General features: G+C 51.9%; 2 protein-coding genes across 5 annotated transcripts in view; both read left to right on the forward strand.

Moving 5' to 3' along the window:
• LOC125726950 (zinc finger CCHC domain-containing protein 2-like) overlaps positions 1 to 10,700 on the forward strand; it is a 30,998-nt gene extending 20,298 nt beyond the window's left edge. The window contains exons 7-14 of one of the 3 annotated variants that reach the window (XM_049003439.1): positions 876 to 965; positions 3,299 to 3,359; positions 3,472 to 3,607; positions 4,635 to 4,705; positions 5,753 to 5,850; positions 6,643 to 6,753; positions 6,886 to 8,142; positions 8,581 to 10,700. In XM_049003439.1, coding sequence (XP_048859396.1) covers positions 876 to 965; positions 3,299 to 3,359; positions 3,472 to 3,607; positions 4,635 to 4,705; positions 5,753 to 5,850; positions 6,643 to 6,753; positions 6,886 to 8,142; positions 8,581 to 8,642 — 1,886 coding nt within the window. In that variant the 3' untranslated portion in view covers positions 8,643 to 10,700. Of the gene's footprint in view, positions 1 to 875; positions 966 to 3,298; positions 3,360 to 3,471; positions 3,608 to 4,634; positions 4,706 to 5,752; positions 5,851 to 6,642; positions 6,754 to 6,885 lie in introns of all 3 variants that reach the window. The other 2 variants (XM_049003437.1, XM_049003438.1) reach the window with 2 other exon arrangements.
• An 848-nt stretch (positions 10,701 to 11,548) lies between these two features.
• Positions 11,549 to 16,307, forward strand: LOC125726969 (GPI mannosyltransferase 1-like). Of its 2 annotated transcripts, none has more exons than XM_049003513.1 (5): positions 11,549 to 12,037; positions 12,779 to 13,326; positions 13,725 to 13,983; positions 15,616 to 15,717; positions 15,956 to 16,307. In XM_049003513.1, exons 1-5 carry the CDS (start codon positions 11,843 to 11,845, stop codon positions 16,112 to 16,114), a joined length of 1,263 nt encoding a protein of 420 aa, XP_048859470.1. In that variant the 5' UTR covers positions 11,549 to 11,842; the 3' UTR covers positions 16,115 to 16,307. The 2 variants fall into 2 exon arrangements, with proteins under 2 accessions (XP_048859470.1, XP_048859471.1); XM_049003514.1 differs by having other exon boundaries at positions 11,928 to 12,037; positions 12,733 to 13,326.
• Positions 16,308 to 16,389: the final 82 nt, after the last annotated feature.

Here is a 16,389-nt window from a genome sequence, read left to right on the forward strand (position 1 = left end):
GGTTCCTGTGCGGTGCCGGGGCGGTTCCTGTGCGGTGCCGGGGCGGGTCCTGTAGGTCCTAGTGCTTTTGACGCTCTGCAGTTCCCAAACACTTATGTTTGAAGGCACAGTACCAATGTCTCAGATCACGAGCTGCGCTTAGATTGGGGGTGACTTATGTGTATTGAGGAGGTATCGTGCATTATGCAAAGCTTCCACCCGTTTACCCATTTTGCTACACTGCTTGTATATACGTGTAGCGATAGGTCTGCCCTCTGCTGGTCGGGTGGAGTATCACTGCTGTGTGCAGCACCGACCACAACCATCCACCTCCGTAGCTAAATGCAGATTGAACACAAGTTGCAGTGCCGACGACCGTCCCCAGTGTGAACTGGCTTCAAGCAAACTCAAGCTGGTTTCTGTTGTTCTGAGTATTTTTAACTCTGCAAATAATACAAAAATTAGAAGGCAGAGGGGTTTCACACTCAGAAAATGGAGACATTGATGTGTTTGTGGAATTTAGAAATACTGTGGTTGAGATGTATCTCTTAGACTGGAGGAAAACGTTTGTGATGTTGGTGATTCACCGGTAAATATCGGAAAGTGCAAACTGATCATCAGCAGGTTAATGCAAGGTGGGGGGGGGGGGAGCATAGATTTACGTGCATATTTCTGCTTCACCTGGATGTCAGCAGCACCTTTGTGCTCCAATGGCACTATGGTGCTTTTGGCTTCGTGTGGCTGGAACATCCGGCTGCTTTTCTGCTAGTCCAGCCGTCCTGGTGAATACACACCAGAGCACACACCCCAGAGCACGCACCAGGCTCGTGGTGTCCAGGCCCTCGCCAGACACCTTTCCCCCTCACAGCCCCGGCCGCTCTCGTCTCCCTCTGCAGGTACGGCACCCCCCCTGGGGAAGCCTGCCACAGCAGGCGAGCACTTCGTGGAGGACGGTTCCGAGGCCTCGAGCCAGGAGGAAGGTGCGCGTGAGTACTACCTCTGCCCGCTCTCCCGACGTGGAGCGGACCACCCGACACGGTGGGAGGGGGGTTCAGGGTCTGTGTGCCACTCACTACGGTGATCGACCTCCATCTGCAGCTCCAAACATGGAGTGAACCACCTTACACAGTGGGAGGGGGGTTCAGGGTCTGTGCGTCCCCCACATGGCTGTGATCAGCCTCCATCTGCCACTCGAAACATGGAGCGAACCACCTTACACAGTGGGAGGGGGGTTCAGGGTCTGTGCGTCACTCACTACGGTGATCAGCCTCCATCTGCCGCTCCAAACATGGAGTGAACCACCTTACACAGTGGGAGGGGGGTTCAGTTAATCATAAAAAAAATGCAATCTTGATTCACACCTCTATGCAATTTCATTTCTAAATTACAATGGTTCTCCTGCATTGTATTACATCAGCTGGATCAAAACAAGTGCTTCTACTCCTCCCCAGAGTGTTTCAAGCATCCCATAATTCTGCGTGGTCTTTAAAGGATGCTTTTCCACTGCATCGGGTACCTTACTGTGGTACTTCAAAAACCGGTACCAGTACTGAATGACATCACAGCTTGAGGCGGGTATTTTGTACTGAATTTGAAACATGGCTGTATATTATAGGGCTGGACGATGTGCGATATTCATACCAACACGGCATGTTGTGCATGTGCTGTTCTTACTGCGCGTCGGCTGGATTAAGGTCAGGCTTTCTCTTACTTTCGGTTCTGCATGAACAGTAAAGCGTAGGGAATTTAGGATTCCATAACATTTTTACTCTGTCCCAGAAAACAATTGATCACGTTTTGCAATTTTAATGATTATTCCAAGATAGTCTCATACGTTCAAAAACAGTTTAAAGCTTACCTCCGCTGATTTTGCATGAGTGCTATATGATAATCATCCTTCGTTAAATGACTCCTAGTTGGTTTTTGAGAAATTCATGGTGAACCTCTTTCTTTTGTTATATAAATACTGCAATATTTATTACAACAAAATCACACATCGCAATACTTTTCCCAATATCATGCTGTCCTATTACGTTGTACAAAATACTTCCCTTACATGTTTTCCTGATCTCTGGTTCTTCCGACCAGATCGCAGTTCAGACTTGGGTCACTTAATTTATTCACGCATCCATTAGTATCATTTGACCTCATTTATCATTATTTTCATGACTGTTTTCAAGGCGCCGGTTGCATTGTGTTTCAGAGGGATGCTATTTGCATAACTGTTCGATAAAGAAAGTGTTTCGAGTCCCACCCCAAAGCACCAAAAAGTACCCCAGTGGTAGTTCTGGTACTGGAGCTTTTGGTCTGGCTGTCTTGGCCACCCTAACTTAATGGCCAGTTGAGCGTTTTTCCTTTCTGCTGTCAGGAGTTGGTTTGTCGCTCCTGGATCAGTCGCATGTCTGGCACAGTCATGTTTTATTGTGTTTCCGTTTGCAGTTTGAACGTAATAAATGTTAAAATTTTAAGAACAAATGCTTGTTACAGAGAATCTCAATTCTAAGCAAAAGAATCATGATTCGCCCTTTTGTGAGAATCGCGCAGTCCCACGCCGCTAAGGCTGAAGGACCAAGTGCTTCTAGACACAGAAACGGTAAAGCTTTTAAAAGCACAGCCCATTACTGTGTTTAAGTCGAGCTCTTTCTACCATAACGCTGCTTCCCCTGCCTGATTACGGTGCTTAACGCAGTCTGAGACTTTCTCTGCGCGCTAATTACCGCTGGCACACCACGCCACGCGCCGTTCTCCCAGATATCACCCCCCCACCCCCCATTTTCCCAAATTAATCTGATCCGGAAAATGGCACACACACTCTTTCATCATGTACATTTTTATTAGATAAACTGTATAAGGCGAGGTTTAAACCTTTTCCCCAGTGACTGCCTGCAGTGCGTTAGCTCCAGCAAGCGTCTCTCTCCCAGGGTCCGTAGAAAGCAGAAGTACCCCTGTGTGTTTTCTTTCACGATTGTTCATTTCAAATGGGACTTAATTGATTTAAATCATCAGTTCAAGTTGCAAACACTGGAAATCCTCTAATGGAATAGTGCTGCTTGTACTGTAGTTGTCGTACTAGTCGTGTTATTGCAGATGTGTGGGCGTGTTCTATATGGACTAAACACTAAAACGAATACTTTCCGTAAATCTGATGTAGATCCATCAGATGACAGCTAGAGCGGAACAGGAAACGAGAGCTGGGCATTCTCTCTCTCTGAAGGAATGTCCCAGGCTGCTGTTTCCCTAGCAACCTGTAGGAGGCGGTGTGACAGCCATGCTCACTCTGCTCATGAGTCCCTCTCTCCGCCCCCCACCCCCCCACCAGATATGGAGTCTTTCATTCTTGGGTACCGCAAGAAGCCTGGCAGCAAGAGCCCGAGCCTCGGGTGAGTCTGCAGGGGGCAGCCTCGTGCCACTGCTTTCTCTGCTTATAGCTTGGTTTGTGTTGAGGGTCAGTGCCCCCCATATGCTAATGGACCCTCCCCACCCCCCTCAAAGACTCCAGGGTGTAAGGAGCCCACAGACTGACAGTCGGAGACCCCCCCACCCAGAGCTGAACGGAGTGACAGACTGGAGGAGGAAGAATCCTGTGCAGAAGTCTGGCCCGGATCCCTGTGGGGCAGGACCACAGAAGGTATGTGAGGTTGGGATGGACCGGGCATACAGGTGTGTGCACGGGTCAGAACCGGCCGGGCCTGGGCTCACTACACAGGGGTCAGAACCGGCCGGACCCTGGCTCACTACACAGGGGTCAGAACCGGCTGGACCCTGGCTCACTACACAGGGGTCAGAACCGGCCGGGTCCCGGTTCACTGCATGCGGGTCAGAATCACTGACCTCCGGCTCTCTGTATGCTGGTCAGAACTGGCTGGAGAGACCTCAGAGACCTCCGAGACGACAGCCTAACGTTATGGAGCGGGGGAAGCCCGCTGATCATTACCATTTTCTGCCACCCTCTTGTATTTTCACCAGCATTTATTCTCCCCTGGCTGTGTGTACTTTGTGGACCCCCCTCCCATCAGTTTAGCTGATGGAGATGGATGATGGTTCAGTGGGTCCAGTGGGTGGTAGTGGCAGGTAGCGTGAGGGTCTTTGCCCCAGGTTCAGGGACGTGATCGGAGCGACAGCGGCGATCATCCAGATCGCCCAGAAGAGGGTCTCCTGCACCCTCAGCACTCGGACCCTGAGAACCCCCACAGTGTCCCCCAGAAGTGGGTCTCCTGCACCCTCAGCACTCGGACCCTGAGAACCCCCACAGTGTCCCCCAGAAGTGGGTGTCCTGCACCCTCAGCACTCGGACCCTGAGAACCCCCACAGTGTCCCCCAGAAGTGGGTGTCCTGCACCCTCAGCACTCGGACCCTGAGAACCCCCACAGTGTCGCCCAGAAGTGGGTCTCCTGCACCCTCAGCACTCAGACCCTGAGAACCCCCACAGTGTCGCCCAGAAGTGGGTCTCCTGCACCCTCAGCACTCGGACCCTGAGAACCCCCACAGTGTCGCCCAGAAGTGGGTCTCCTACACCCTCAGCACTCAGACCCTGAGAACCCCCACAGTGTCGCCCAGAAGTGGGTGTCCTGCACCCTCAGCACTCGGACCCTGAGAACCCCCACAGTGTCGCCCTGCTTGTGTCCATGTCTCCTGAGTCTGTCTTCTGTCAACAGCACCCCAGCGATGAGAAACGGACCGGGCCGCCCGCCATCAAGAGCAAAGCGAGAGCTTCGGCAGCAGACAGGTAAGGAGCATCACACTGGGGGCTGTGGGGAGCTGGTCACTCTTAATTAGGGGAAACGGCATAAAGTGGTCCATTGTTACCTGGTTAACACACTGTGAGGGAGACCCTCTGTGAGGGAGACGCGCTTTGAGGGAGACCCTCTGTGAGGGAGACGCGCTTTGAGGCAGACCCTCTGTGAGGGAGACGCGCTTTGAGGCAGACCCTCTGTGAGGGAGACGCGCTTTGAGGCAGACCCTCTGTGAGGGAGACGCGCTTTGAGGAAGACCCTCTGTGAGGGAGACGCGCTTTGAGGGAGATCCACGGTGAGGCGCAGACGCACTGTGAGACAGACCGGAAGTTTACTGTGGTACCAGTACTGTTTTGATTTTTATGTAATATGGAGAATTTTTTTGGTATCTGCTACATTGTAATTGATCATGTGCACTATTTAAAATGTAATTCTTACAGCTATTGTTTTGTGTTGGATATAAGGAAAAACTACACCAATTATCACACCTTCTGTGATGTTTGAGTTTTAAATAACATTGTACCATTAAGGAATGATTTCTCAAAAGACGGCATTTCTCTCTATGTAAGTTATGCTGCTGCTGTATAATGTCTGTTAACTGACTAAATCTTACTGGTAAGGGTTACGATAAACACGCACTATTCAAAATAAAAAGCTTGTTTTGAGTCAGACTGACTTATACACATACATATATACATGAAGTGTAACTCTATTCAATAGACCAGAGCAATCCACACATGATAGTGAATTAAACTATTAACCAAAAGCAAACATAAACACAAATTATTTTGTAGCAGCCAAAAAACAGCAAACAAAAACAATCCCCGTACATATACCTAATACAAACCATTCCTCTTCTAAACAGAAGTGACATCACTTCCGTCAGTACCACGGAATTTCAGAATAAAAGTCTTGTGGATCTAACGTCCCACAGTGGATCAGCCACATAGTGGATCTGCAGCCATATTCCTGTCAAAGGGGCAGGGTCTGTGCGCCTGGCCCCGTGGTGACATGTGACAGCCCCGTGTTTGTCTTCTCAGGGAGAAGCTGAAGAAGCCAGAGGCCAGGGCGGCTTCTACCTCTAATGGGGTGGGCAGACCGGGCCCTCCGCAGCTCACGCGGCAGACGGGCAGCAAAGGTAAAGGTCGTGAGCCCCTCGGGAGGGTAGGCCGGGCTCTCAGCAGCCGGGCAGCAAAGGTAAATGTTGTGAGCACCTCGGGAGGGCAGGCCGGGCCCTCCGCAGCCGGGCAGCAAAGGTAAAGGTCGTGAGCACCTCGGGAGGGTAGGCCGGGCTCTCAGCAGCCGGGCAGCAAAGGTAAAGGTTGTGAGCACCTCGGGAGGGTAGGCCGGGCTCTCAGCAGCCGGGCGGCAAAGGTAAAGGTCGTGAGCCCCTCGGGAGGGCAGGCCGGGCTCTCAGCAGCTCACGCGGCAGACGGGGCAAAGGTAAATGTCGCGAGCCCTTTGGGAGGGCAGGCCAGGCTGTGGCCGTTGTGAGCTTCTCTTCATTCTCTGCGCAGGCGGCGGTTGCTGCTGCTGCTGTTCCTGCCAGCTTGGATCAGGCCGGGCATGGGTGGGGCAATCCAGGGCTGGGAAGGGTGGGGTGAGGCATGGGCATGACTGGGAAGGGTGGGGCGAGGCATGGGTGAGGTCAGGAGGGCGGGGCAGTCCGTGGCTGGGAAGGGTGAGGCGAGGCAGGGCCAGACATGTTGGCGTCACCACACTAACACTCGCCAGCTGCCAGGTTTCATTGCAGATACATTCTTGTTTAATTAACTTTCACTAAACTGTCAGTAGGAAAGAGCCATACAATCCAGATCTCGTCATGCCAAGCACTGTCGATTGTTCTGTAGCTGAGGAAGAGCCTTATGTAAAGGGGCAGTTGTCTTTATTTAACCTCCCACATGTGAATGTGCTGTGCTTGTGCCCACAGGGCTGGGCCCCGATGCGTACGGCGAGACGTCCTCGGAGAGCTACAGCCCCCCCTCCAGTCCGCAGCATGATGGGAGGGAGAGCCTGGAGAGCGAGGACGAGAAGGACAGAGGTGGGCGTGTTTCCCGTAGCTCGCACACCATTAAATGCACATCAGGGCGACTCCATTAGGTCTGAACCCTGGTGTCTTCCTGAAGATGTCGGTCCTTCATGACGGAGCTCTGTGTTCTGATCCTTCCCGCAGAAACGGACAGTAACTCCGACGACTCCAGTAAAGGCAGAGCAGACAGCTTCCTGCCCAGCAGTAAGCCTGTAGGGGGCGCCGTCGTGGCCACCGTGCGACCCATGCTGCCCGGAGCGCAGCGGGACGGACCCCCAGCCCCTCCAGAGCTCTCCCCGATGGCCTTCATGCAGCCTGTGGCATTTGTGGTGCCAAACGGCACCAGCAGGACAGAGAAGCCAGCTGGAGGTGTGATGGTGCCGCTGCCTGCCGCCTTCCGCGAGCCCCTCGCCACAGGCCCCCTAGGGGACGTCGAGAAGCATCCGCCGGCACCCCCCTCACAGCTGGGCCTGCCGGCCCCCGCCAGCCCAGCCACCCAGCCCCTGGTTCAGCGGTTCAAGATGGCCCCCGTCCCCAGCCCCGCTCCTGGCCCACCGATCTCGGAGGGCGGGGCCTCCGCCACAGTGCACCAGCCACCAATGGGCGCCATCAGCGTGATCCCGCCCAGCCCCGCCTACGTGTCCCCCCTGCAGGCGGCCTTCCCCAGCACAGAGCCTTCCTTGCCGGAGCTCCATCCCAAAGCCCCAGGGATATCTCTGCCCTCCGCCCTGCCCTCGTCCTACAGCCTCGCCGCCCCCACGCTTGCCGGGCCCCCGGCTTCCTCGGCCACCTCCACGCCGGGCCAGTCGCAGGCCGCCACGGTGCCCCCGCATGTTCCTGGCCCCGCCCCCACGCCGAACCCCGCCCTGACGCACAGCACCGCCCAGAGTGACAGCACCGCCTTCATCAACAGCCCCGCCCCTCAGCCGCCACAGCCCGGCCCTCCTCAGCCAGCCGGCTGCGGTGCCTGCGGTTGCCGTGGCAGCTGCGGAAACATGCACCCGCCCAGCTACTGCTATGCACCCCAGATGGCGCGGCAGGCTTTCAGCATGCAGCCCTTCCTGCACCTGACGTCGCTCTGTGGCGGCGGGGGCGGGGCCTACCTCAGCCAGGGGGCCGGGAGCACCGGCGCCACCCAGCTGCCCTTCTTCCCGGCGGCGCCTTCGCCCTACGGCGGCGGGCCGCTGCTGCACACGCCCTCCGAGCCCGTGCTGGGGGCCCAGGCCGGCTACGGCCTGCAGCACCTGGCCGCCTTCGGCCGCTTTTACCAGCCGCTCTTCCCGTCGGTGGGGGTGCTGCCCGGCCTGAAGAAGGGCGCCGGCGCGTCCTGCTACAACTGTGGGGTCAGTGGGCACTATGCACAGGACTGCAAACAGCCCTCCATTGACGCAGCGCAGCAAGGTAATGTTACCACAGTCAGGGGGAGGGACTGGAGAGGACCCCTACTAACCCTGCCGTTCCCCCCCAAGTGAGAAGAGCCGCCGAGCTGCCTCCCCCCGCACAGTCAATGCTTAGGCGCGCAAGGTTGACTTTTGCCTGCGGGGGGCGCCCTCCACCAGCCTACAAGACTTTAAGAGGAGGAAGGGGCTGTACAGTGGTACAGCAGCACGCACCCCACCCCCCCCGTTGATGCCCAAGCTGTGGGGTCTTTTTTTCCCCCCTTCCTTTATTTATATGTCTGAAAGCGGGACTGGCTGTCAGTAGGCGCCCATGTGGAGTTAGGGCCCTTAGAGCCTCTCGTTTTTGCCTCATTTTTTCCTCCATTTTTCTTCTTCCTGCCACGGTCTCTCCATGTCCCCTGGCATGTGACGTGATCCTCCCTCCCTCTCTGTCTTTCAGGTGGCTTTCGGCTGAAGATCGTCGGCCCTCATGCTTCTGACGGACTGGACAAAGCCGACTGAAGATCACTGCAGCTCCGGTTCAGCCACAAAAAAAATATTCCAGAGGCCTGTAATTTTTAAGGGTCCGTTTTTTTTTGTTTTTAAATCCTACCACCTTTTAGAATGTGCTTTGGGGGTTTGGAGAACCTGTAAAAATGTTGTGCCTGAAACTCGCCTCTGCCAAGGTGAGAGGAAGCCCTCGCTGATGGCGGACTCTCCTCCGCTGACGGTGGACTCTCCTCCCCGGACTCTGGGACTTTGCACTGAAGACCGGCGAGTGACACCTGACATCTGTTTACAAAGTTATTTTCTTAAATTGTAAAAATCACCATGTCTCTTAAAGGAGTATGAAGGCCTGGAGATTTGATCTTATTCAGGGGGTGCAGGGAAATTCTATTAGGGTTTGGTTTGTGCGGGGGAGACTTTTATCATTGTATATGTCTGCTTCCTGTTCTCCGGTTCTTTCTGTATGAACAACTTGCAGTCTTGGTGTCTCTCTGCAGGTCCGATGTCAGCTCATAGTTCAGACAGATTTCATTAACATCTCAATGCACAATTTACTTATAAAAAAAAGAGAAAAACTCTAAAACAGAACCATAATTGACTGTGTTGTATCTGTGCCTCTGCCTTGGGTTAGATTACAGATGCGGATGTTTAAAAGGTGGAAATGCAAAGGATTTTTCCATGAGGGAAGGAAAACTATCAAGGACTGTTACAGCAGCTAATTGTCTAAAAATGCAACTTTTATATTTATTTAAAGTACAATGTGTAAATGTTTAAGAATATGGTTTGTATGGACATTTTTGCATACCGCACACATTTCCTGTGTTTCTGAATTTCTTTGGAAACAGTTTTGAATGTACAATGTTTTATTTGAATTTCATACTTTTCTGGCAGTTTCTTGATGTTACAAAGTAATTGTTTCAAAAGCATCTGCAACTTGATAAAATGTGAAGCGTATATTAAGGAGTTAATCGTCATGTGTACGTCACGTCATTACGTTTAATGCTGCTCTGTTGTTATTGTCAATATGCACTATAGCTACTTGGAGTTAATCCCCTTGGTCCGTAAGTGCACTGAGGCAGCGCTGCTCGGTGTGGGGGCGCCGCTGCCTACACACTTCGCCGTTATGCATTCAGTATACCTTTTGGACATTATGCACTCCCGATGTGGCCAGAAGAGGGCGTAGTTCAGAGGCGTCATTGCTTGCACTGCAACGTTGATTGGGAAGTGGTTGATTTCCATGCGAGCGTATTGCAGTTTCTGTGGCGAGCCGACCGTAGCTTCTGTTGTGGTCACCCTGGATGCAAATTAGATTATTATTCTCTTTTTGTTCTTTTCGTTTCTTCCCTCCAGCGGCAGAGGGAGGCCGCTCTGTCCGGCATGCTTTGTGTACTTATGCACGTGTTCACATATGTAGAGGCACACACACTAAAGCATAAGACACTGGAGGCTGGAGAGGATTTCTGAAATTTTTAGGAACATTCGAGAAGCACATCTGTGTTTACTCTGTGGTGGGGAATATACGCGTCCTGTTTGCTTGATTCCAGCCAGTTCCAAGAAAATGGGATTTTCAGTTTTCTTTCTTTCTTGGAGGTCTCTGACCGATTGTCAGAGAGAACTTTATCCTTAGTTTCTTTAAAATGGTGAAAATGGTTTTAAAAGTATTTAACACTCCGAGTTGCGCGTACAAGTCCTTCCTTTTGTAATGGCGAAAACGATATCATTTATATTGACGTAAAATGAACAGTGGGTGATGTGGAATTTATTTTGATTAAAATCGCAGTTAATGCATAAAAAATAAGGAAGAATAAATGTGGATTAGGTATTTGAGCTGAGTGACCTACGTGATCATATAGACTACATCGGAACCTCCCGTTTGTTAAATTTCTACAAAGGATTGAAATGCTGTGTTACTAGGAGGGCATATTACCTCCAGTCTGTTTACTGTACTTTGATATTTAAATGTTGTGTACTAATTAGTAAGGTAAATATTTCTAAAGCAAAGTTGACTTTTATGCAAATTGATCCCCTCCCCCAAGATTTTTTCAGCAATAAATAAAATTTATCACACTCTGACTTTGTATGTCACTAATCACATGTGATCGATAGACCGTCTCTCGCTTGTTTGTTACGCAATTTTGTGCATTGGTGACGAACAGATCTTACAGGGTCCAAGCGGCGCACCGGTGTGCCATGTGTCTGTACTGTGCAAGGGATTAGTGCATGTGCATTTAAATAACGTTATATCTAACACATATAACAGGTGTTCGGAACTATACCACTTAATTCTTTAAAAAGAAAAATTAAGCTGTGATTGCACAAGAACAATTAAGCAACTGATTACACGCGTTTTTATTCCTTAATATGAAGCGACTCATGTCGGTCCCATTCATGAGCGCTCAGTTTAAAGGTTCGGTGCAGCTGATTCATGATTATTTTTCCGACAGCAAACACCATAATTAGGAAATCCTCATTACTCTAGGCGACACCACTGAATTGCAATGGAGGTTATCTTGACGAGAGCGATGTGTCGGCTGTGTCCACGCCGAATGAGACCGATCCCATGATTCTGAGGACTTTTCCTCTGCACTTCTGTTCTTAGTATTGAAACTGGTCTTCGGCCAGGGAAGATGACGTCAAACGGGTACGCGAGAAAAACCTGAAGTTTTCACAATAATCTCTTCAATTGTAAAGAATACCAGGCCCACATTTTCTCTAAACGTGTGGGTATCGTCGCCAGCGTCTGTCCGTACATGCGGCTCATTTCTTCCTCCTTATTAAAGCACTGACACGCACGGAAAAGCGACGGAGAACCACGTTCGGGTGCCATGATTCCTGCTGAAAGCCATTGGCGCAGCCATACGGAAGTAAAGGCCTCTTGGCGAATCGCAGGATGGGGGGGCCGGTCGGCGTCAGGACGCCCCCGCTTAGGTTTCTTCCTATACGGCGCACCTTCCGCCAGACAGCGCTTAGGAGCGGGTGGTTGACTGTCTGTGTCGTGTATGGTTATAGTTATAGGCCGTGTTGCTAAATAAATCTGCCAGTACTTAAGAATATATAACCCTTGTGAAGCTTGCTGGCGCGGGGGTGAAGTGTGAGGTGAGGGATGTAGGGGCTTAAGGGACGCGGTGTCATAGCAGCTGGACGGCGTGCTTCATCTTAGGCTTAGGTACGGTGACAGGAGCCATGAACACAGTCACGGTCTCCGCCGTGGAGCCATGAACGCAGTCACGGTCTCCGCTATGGACCGGGCGGGCGCCGTCCTGACCGGGAAGCGGCTGTTATTCGCTTCGGCGCTTTTGATACGAATTCTCCTGACTTTCTTTGGGATGTATCAGGATAAAACTATGGAGGTGAAATACACAGACATCGACTACCACGTATTCACAGATGCATCCAGATTCATCACACAGGTTGGTTACGTCTGTTTAAATTTTGTATTCTGGCGCCTTATAAATGCGGTCTGTGGCTTTTGTTGTTGCACAAAATCTGTATACTGCACGCGGTTTTAAGAGAAGTCACCATGACCGTGTTCTTGCAAGTCATTATATTGTTTGTCTATATGCAGAGCAATCGATTGTTGTGACAGCTCGCGCATTTGCGCTAATATGACAAGAAATTATCGTGCATTTTAATCTTTATGTATATATACTGATTCATCTTAGGGGGCGGCATGGTGGTGCAGTGGTTAGCACTGTTGCCTCACACCTCTGGAACCCGGGTCACATGTGTGTGGAGTTTGCATGTTCTCCCCATGTCATCATGGGGTTTCCTCCGGGTACTCCGGTTTCCCCCCACAGTCCAAAGACATGCTAAGGATAATTGCAGTTTCTAAATTGCCCATAGGTGTGCGTGTGTGAGTGAATGGTGTGTGAATGTGCCCTGCTATAGGCTGGCACCCCATTCTTGGTTGTTCCCTGCCTCGTGCCCATTGCTTCCGAGATAGGCTCCGGACCCCCCGCGACCCAGTAGGATAAGCGGTTTGGAAAATTGATGGATGGATGATTCATCTTAAATTTGCGATGTAAAGGTAAAAATGCATGATATTTTCTTGCCACAGCAGTGCAAATACACATAAAATATGCATGCACTTGCACTGTTATACCAGGTGAATGCGGACTTATGTGCATCCCTGCCTATATGACGTCTAATAGGGAGCGTCGCCATACAGGAGATCCACTTACCGCTACACCCCTCTGCTGGCCTGGATGCTGGCCCCTAACATCTACCTGAGCGTGCATTTTGGGAAGCTGCTCTTCATCGCATGTGACCTCATCTCTGGCTACCTGACGTACAGCATCCTGCGCCGGCGGGGGATGCCGTGTCAGCTGGCCTGTCGGTACTGCGCCCTGTGGTTGCTGAACCCCCTGCCTGCTGGCGTCTCCAGCCGGGGGAACGCGGAAGGCCTGCTGGCTGCCCTGGTGCTTGCCACGCTGGCCTGCCTGGAGGATGGGCACCCAGCCCGAGCAGGCGCCTTATACGGGCTCTCGGTGCACATGAAGATTTACCCGGTGACCTACGCCCTGCCCATCGCCCTGTCACTTCAGGCCGGCCCGGGACGCAGCACCTCGGACGCAGCACCATCCCGCTGTGGAGGAAAGCTGGTGAAAACCCTCCGGAGGTTCTTAAGCAGGGACCTGCTTGTGTTTGCTGCTGTTTCAGGAGCAGTCTTCTGTGGATTTACCTTACTGTTCTACCGGATGTAAGTGAAACTGGCAGAAAGGAAGGAACGCGTACAATCAGGCAGTTATACAGAGCATTTTGGGGGTAGCTGTGGTTAACATTTTGGAGGGAACCTTTCTCCCTTAAACCATGCTAAATGATGCCAGTCTAGCTACTCGGGCCCCTGGTGAATAGCTTTGCCACCCACCCTGCATTTTGTTCCTCTGTCCTTTAAGGAACTAGTTTAATTCTGAAACACCAGTGAATGGATGTGCAGCATTTTACAGGACCGAGGTGGCAACCGTAGTTGTGAGGCATCTCCGTTTGAAGCTTCCTCCTGTTTCGTTTGAGCTTTAAGTGCCTGCCGTCAATGATGAGGCTTATCTGCCGGCCTGGGTCTTGCTCGGCTGTGATCCTTGTTGTCTTTCCTTGTCAAAGGTATGGCTGGGAATTCCTACAGGAAACTTACCTCTACCACCTGACCAGAAGGGACATCCGGCATAACTTCTCTGCCTACTTCTACATGCTGTACCTGACTGCGGAGAGCTCCTGGAGCCTGGCGCTGGGCCTGGCCGCGTTCCTGCCCCAGCTAGTGCTGATCCTGCTCACCTCCCTGGCCTACCACTCTGACCTGGCCTTCTGCTGCTTCCTGAACACAGCCATCTTTGTCTCCTTCAATAAAGTCTGCACGTCCCAGGTACCAGCCCCCACTCCATGTAACCCAGAGAAGTATCTTGAAATTCATAATGATCAAGTCAAAGTAAATTGTCTCGTGCAAATAATTGTGATAGAATATTATTCCATTGAACGTTGTTGCTTCCAGCCAAAATACACATTGTTATGAATAATATACTGAGCTGGTTGATGCACAGATTGTGTGCTGTTACAGTACTTCCTGTGGCACCGTTAACCCTGCCGCCTGTCTGTTACAGTACTTCCTGTGGCACCGTTAACCCTGCCGCCTGTCTTACAGTACTTCCTGTGGCACCCTTAACCCTGCCGCCTGTCTGTTACAGTACTTCCCGCGGCACCGTTAACCCTGCCGCCTGTCTGTTACAGTACTTCCCGCGGCACCCTTAACCCTGCCGCCTGTCTGTTACAGTACTTCCCGCGGCACCCTTAACCCTGCCGCCTGTCTGTTACAGTACTTCCCGCGGCACCCTTAACACTGCCGCCTGTCTGTTACAGTACTTCCCGTGGCACCCTTAACCCTGCCGCCTGTTACAGTACTTCCCGTGGCACCGTTAACCCTGCCGCCTGTCTGTTACAGTACTTCCCGTGGCACCGTTAACCCTGCCGCCTGTCTGTTACAGTACTTCCCGTGGCACCGTTAACCCTGCCGCCTGTCTTACAGTACTTCCCGTGGCACCGTTAACCCTGCCGCCTGTCTTACAGTACTTCCCGTGGCACCGTTAACCCTGCCGCCTGTCTGTTACAGTACTTCCCGTGGCACCGTTAACCCTGCCGCCTGTCTTACAGTACTTCCCGTGGCACCCTTAACCCTGCCGCCTGTCTTACAGTACTTCCCGTGGCACCCTTAACCCTGCTGCCTGTCTGTTACAGTACTTCCCGTGGCACCCTTAACCCTGCCGCCTGTCTGTTACAGTACTTCCCGTGGCACCGTTAACCCTGCCGCCTGTCTTACAGTACTTCCCGTGGCACCCTTAACCCTGCTGCCTGTCTGTTACAGTACTTCCCGTGGCACCCTTAACCCTGCCGCCTGTCTGTTACAGTACTTCCCGTGGCACCCTTAACCCTGCCGCCTGTCTGTTACAGTACTTCCCGTGGCACCGTTAACCCTGCCGCCTGTCTTACAGTACTTCCCGTGGCACCCTTAACCCTGCCGCCTGTCTGTTACAGTACTTCCCGTGGCACCCTTAACCCTGCCGCCTGTCTGTTACAGTACTTCCCGTGGCACCCTTAACCCTGCCGCCTGTCTGTTACAGTACTTCCCGTGGCACCCTTAACCCTGCTGCCTGTCTGTTACAGTACTTCCCGTGGCACCCTTAACCCTGCCGCCTGTCTGTTACAGTACTTCCCGTGGCACCCTTAACCCTGCCGCCTGTCTGTTACAGTACTTCCCGTGGCACCCTTAACCCTGCCGCCTGTTACAGTACTTCCCGTGGCACCGTTAACCCTGCCTCCTGTCTGTTACAGTACTTCCCGTGGCACCCTTAACCCTGCCGCCTGTCTGTTACAGTACTTCCCGTGGCACCCTTAACCCTGCCGCCTGTCTGTTACAGTACTTCCCGTGGCACCCTTAACCCTGCCGCCTGTCTGTTACAGTACTTCCCGTGGCACCCTTAACCCTGCCGCCTGTCTGTTACAGTACTTCCTGTGGTACCTGTGTCTTATGCCGCTAGTCCTCCCTCGGCTCGCCATGTCACTCAGGAGGGGATTGGCTCTCCTGGTGCTTTGGTTCGCCGGACAGGTAACTCCGTTTCGGCACTGGGTGTGATTTAGCCACGTAATAGATGTACAAGACGCTGCACTGCAGTTATTCACATACTTCAGAAAACTACTAGATTTCAGCACAACTCCACAAAACGTATGGCCTGGAAATATCCATTCAGCCGTGTTGTTGCTGCATTATTGAAAGTCCTGTGACAGACAGTGGGTAGATGAAGAATGATTAGCCTGACAGTCGTGTTGTTGGCTTTGTCTCCCAGGCCGTCTGGCTGGCCCCCGCTTACTGCCTGGAGTTCGAGGGACAGAATACCTTTGTGCTTGTCTGGCTGGCCGGCCTGCTCTTCCTGCTCATAAACACATATGTCCTGGTGGAGATCATTTGCCATTATAAACCAGAGCAGAGGACTAAACTGGATTAACGGAAGGACAGAGTGTATCGCTCATAGACCCAACTTAATCAGAGCTCTTTCTGTGTCCAGAGAGATGCCGACAACCCCATTGCAAGTTCATAGAAATAATTTTTTTTGTTAATCTTTGACTAGAGTATAACTGCATTCCTAGAGCAAGGAGGCAGAAGTGCACTTATTAAAAATAAAATATTGGAAGTTTGTAGTTCTTGAGTTTGTGTCTTAATTTATTTGTGAATGAATGCACCTGAGGTGACCAAAAAAAAAATGCACTTCAGAGTAGCATA

This window comes from Brienomyrus brachyistius, unplaced genomic scaffold, assembly GCF_023856365.1.
Source record: "Brienomyrus brachyistius isolate T26 unplaced genomic scaffold, BBRACH_0.4 scaffold81, whole genome shotgun sequence".
In the NCBI taxonomy this organism is placed as follows: Eukaryota; Metazoa; Chordata; class Actinopteri; order Osteoglossiformes; family Mormyridae; genus Brienomyrus; species Brienomyrus brachyistius.